Below are 3,091 nucleotides of genomic sequence, written 5' to 3' on the forward strand. Positions count from 1 at the left end.
ATAATGTAAGTAATTTATTACATTGTCATATCTAAAGAATTTAGTACCAATGCAATTTCATGCAATATCCATAATAATGAAAACCGAAAAAATACATTATATTTTTGTATTTTAAAGATTTTCGTTAGTAAAAAAAAACATTAGAATTGTTAGAATAAAAGTGGTTTTTTAGAAAGAAAAATCTTATACATAGCTTAATATACTTATTTGAAATGTGCCTATTATCGGTTGTAAATCATACAAAAAAGATATTTTTGGTAAAAATGTAACACTGATTAGTTTCGCAAAACAAGAAAAAATCCTTACCATATTTCCATCATTTTATGAATACGACAAATTTACAATAATCATTTGTTTGTATATAAGGACTATTCACCATTTTTTAAATTCCATAAAATAAATCATCATATTGCCAGATTTAAGAGCACAGTAGAATTTATATTAAAAGATAAATTTCACATTCATGAAATATTCATGAAGAGATAAAGTACGATAGTTAAAAATAATTATAAAAACAGACATAAATTAAGAGAAATATAAGTTTTAAAAGAGAGAAAGGACAGCAATTAATGTATACTGCATGATTAACTTCTGTATTCACTTACAGACAGAAATTACATATTATACAATCTGTTCAATATTCGTTCACAGTGTATTATATAACTTGACCTTTAATTTACACGAGTTTTAAAATAGAAAGTCCAATAAGAAATTATTAAAGTTATAAATATATCTTTTACTTTTGCAGCCATGTGATCTCGTATTACTGTTGGTTACTCTAATAATTAAAGTTAGTAGGTTAGTAACAAGTATGGATGCATTGGACATTATTAGGCATTATTTTACGATGGAATAAAAATGTTGAAGTCCTTTTAAGTAAACATATTACTTTTACGATTTGAATAAAAATCGTATATCGATTACGTTACGTTTGTAATTTTGAAGTTTAGAACTGTTGATATGATATGATATTATGATAACATATGATCATAATAGGGATTAATGCGAAATACCTTTTTGTTGTTAATTTATTTAACAATTGAATATTTAGCACAATATAACTTAGTTTTAATGTATCTTCAGAGATCAGTCAATATCAGTAGATGACCAAAATAATAAGTTATAGTGTTTATTCTTTTTAACATAAAAATGATAGTAAATAAAAATTATTGAAAAACCAAAACTTATTGTTTTGTTTCATGTTAAATATTGGGTAACGACAGTATACAATTTATATTGCTGAGAAAAATCGGCCACCCATCCCTTGCATTTTATTTAAATATAAAAACAAAAAAACTATCCAGTTACAATAGATAGAACAAAGGTAGTATGTAAGGTCTCCATAAATACAATGTTACCATTTGGTTTAGGTAAATAATTTTAATTAAAAAAGAAAATAAGTGGGTTTATAAAAGTAGGAATGTAAATACATTTTATTCAGATATTCAGTGGAGGTGGACGATTCGTGTTTAGTGAGTTCACTTATTTCTGTTTTTATTAAAATTAAATTCTTAAATTTAATACAAATATCTTCTTTCTCAATAATCCTTAACTGAATTATTCCTTAAATTGTATCGGTTTAACATTAACTGGACGTTTTGAAAAACTTCCAGTTTTTAATCTAGGTATATATTTCATTCGAATATGAATACTTATGATCAAAACAACCATTTGCAAAAAGTTAAAAAATATATATACTTTTTAGATTAATTGAGTGGCTTGGAGCAAGAATATGAAATACCAAAATTTGGACTAATATTAAAATTTGGTACAAAATGCTATTTTATTTTTTATAGAGCTTTATTTGTGTTACTTTGTTTCACACCATGGGATATGAACAATAAATAAGAATTGAAAATTTTTTTTCGAAATTGATGTCCTGAACAATTTACATCATTTGACTTGTCATATTCTTGCCTCATGCCTATGAATTGTATAAGTTTAAGACAATTCATGAACTTCACCACTATTTTTTTTTTTTTTATTTCTTGAATTATTATTTTTTTTAAAATATATAATTTTTATTTTTATTTTATTATAATTTGGATTAAAGTGGGTTAATAACATTTATGTATATATTGTGGAAATATATGTTTACAACCCAAAATATATCAATTACTTATATCATTTCCTTACACCCGGTGTACCGCAAGGGGGGTATCGAAAACCCTTGTTATATTCTATAATAGGACTTGTACCTGTTGCTGGTCGGTGCTCGGCGGGAAAGTACTCCGGGTTGAGCTGGGTGTGCCAGAGGTAGTTTGGCGGCCATACCCTCGAGTACGCGGACGACATCGCTCCGGCTATGGCACATGGCACTCACTGGCCAGAGGCACCCTTTGCCGCGGCCCCTTTCGCTTGCACCCCCTCCCCCGCCACCCCACCAACTCCAGGGTTCTATCATGAAGCGTGAAAACGCCTGTCGGAGGCCGGAAAACACGGCGCGGCACCTTTCATCACCACGGATCAATCTGATCTGTGGTTCCTTGGGCGGTTTGCCTACCATCCTGTTTCCTTGGTGGATCGAACTTTTTACCTTCATCATACAGGTTCAATTCCATTGTATTCTAGTAGCAGATCTATATCAGACTGATAATGAATGGTACCGATTCATCAGGTGCCTTATCACTTGTAATTACTAGCTGCGATCTTGTTTACAGCAGTGAAGATCATATCTTAAGTAGCATAACGGATATGTTAATAAAGGAATCTATGATTTATGGGCCTAGATATATTTTCATATTGTAGTATATAAGGCTTGAACGTAAATTTCTAGATAAAATAGTTTTTGCCCTACATCCCTTAATAGGAAAACAATAAATCGAGAATACTTTCTGAATCTTAAAAAAGAAATATCCAGAGGGACAACATTTAACACCTTAGGTATTGTAACAGAATTATTACATGTCAAATAAAACCCATTCCATTAAATATGTAGAATCTTAACACAAATAATTTAGTTCTGTAACTCCAAATTTTTTTTTTCGTCTTATCAGTTCTGATCAATTTTATTTTTTATTTGGCACTATCTAAAGCCTCAAAAACCAATTCAATTTTCCAGGACATTCTCAATTTTCCCATAATCTAAAAA

The 3,091-nt window shown here is 29.3% G+C and overlaps 1 protein-coding gene across 2 annotated transcripts in view; it reads right to left on the reverse strand.

The window, feature by feature from the left end:
* Positions 1–2,303, reverse strand: part of LOC106679255 (protein yellow) — a 93,051-nt gene extending 90,748 nt beyond the window's left edge. For both annotated transcript variants that reach the window (XM_014418298.2, XM_014418297.2), the window contains exon 1: positions 2,199–2,303. In XM_014418298.2, coding sequence (XP_014273784.1) covers positions 2,199–2,295 — 97 coding nt within the window. In that variant the 5' untranslated portion in view covers positions 2,296–2,303. The remainder of the gene's footprint in view (positions 1–2,198) is intronic.
* Between the last annotated feature and the right edge of the window lie 788 nt (positions 2,304–3,091).

The sequence above is a fragment of the Halyomorpha halys genome, unplaced genomic scaffold (genome assembly GCF_000696795.3).
Source record: "Halyomorpha halys isolate HHAL.00 unplaced genomic scaffold, Hhal_1.1 Scaffold187.1, whole genome shotgun sequence".
In the NCBI taxonomy this organism is placed as follows: Eukaryota; Metazoa; Arthropoda; class Insecta; order Hemiptera; family Pentatomidae; genus Halyomorpha; species Halyomorpha halys.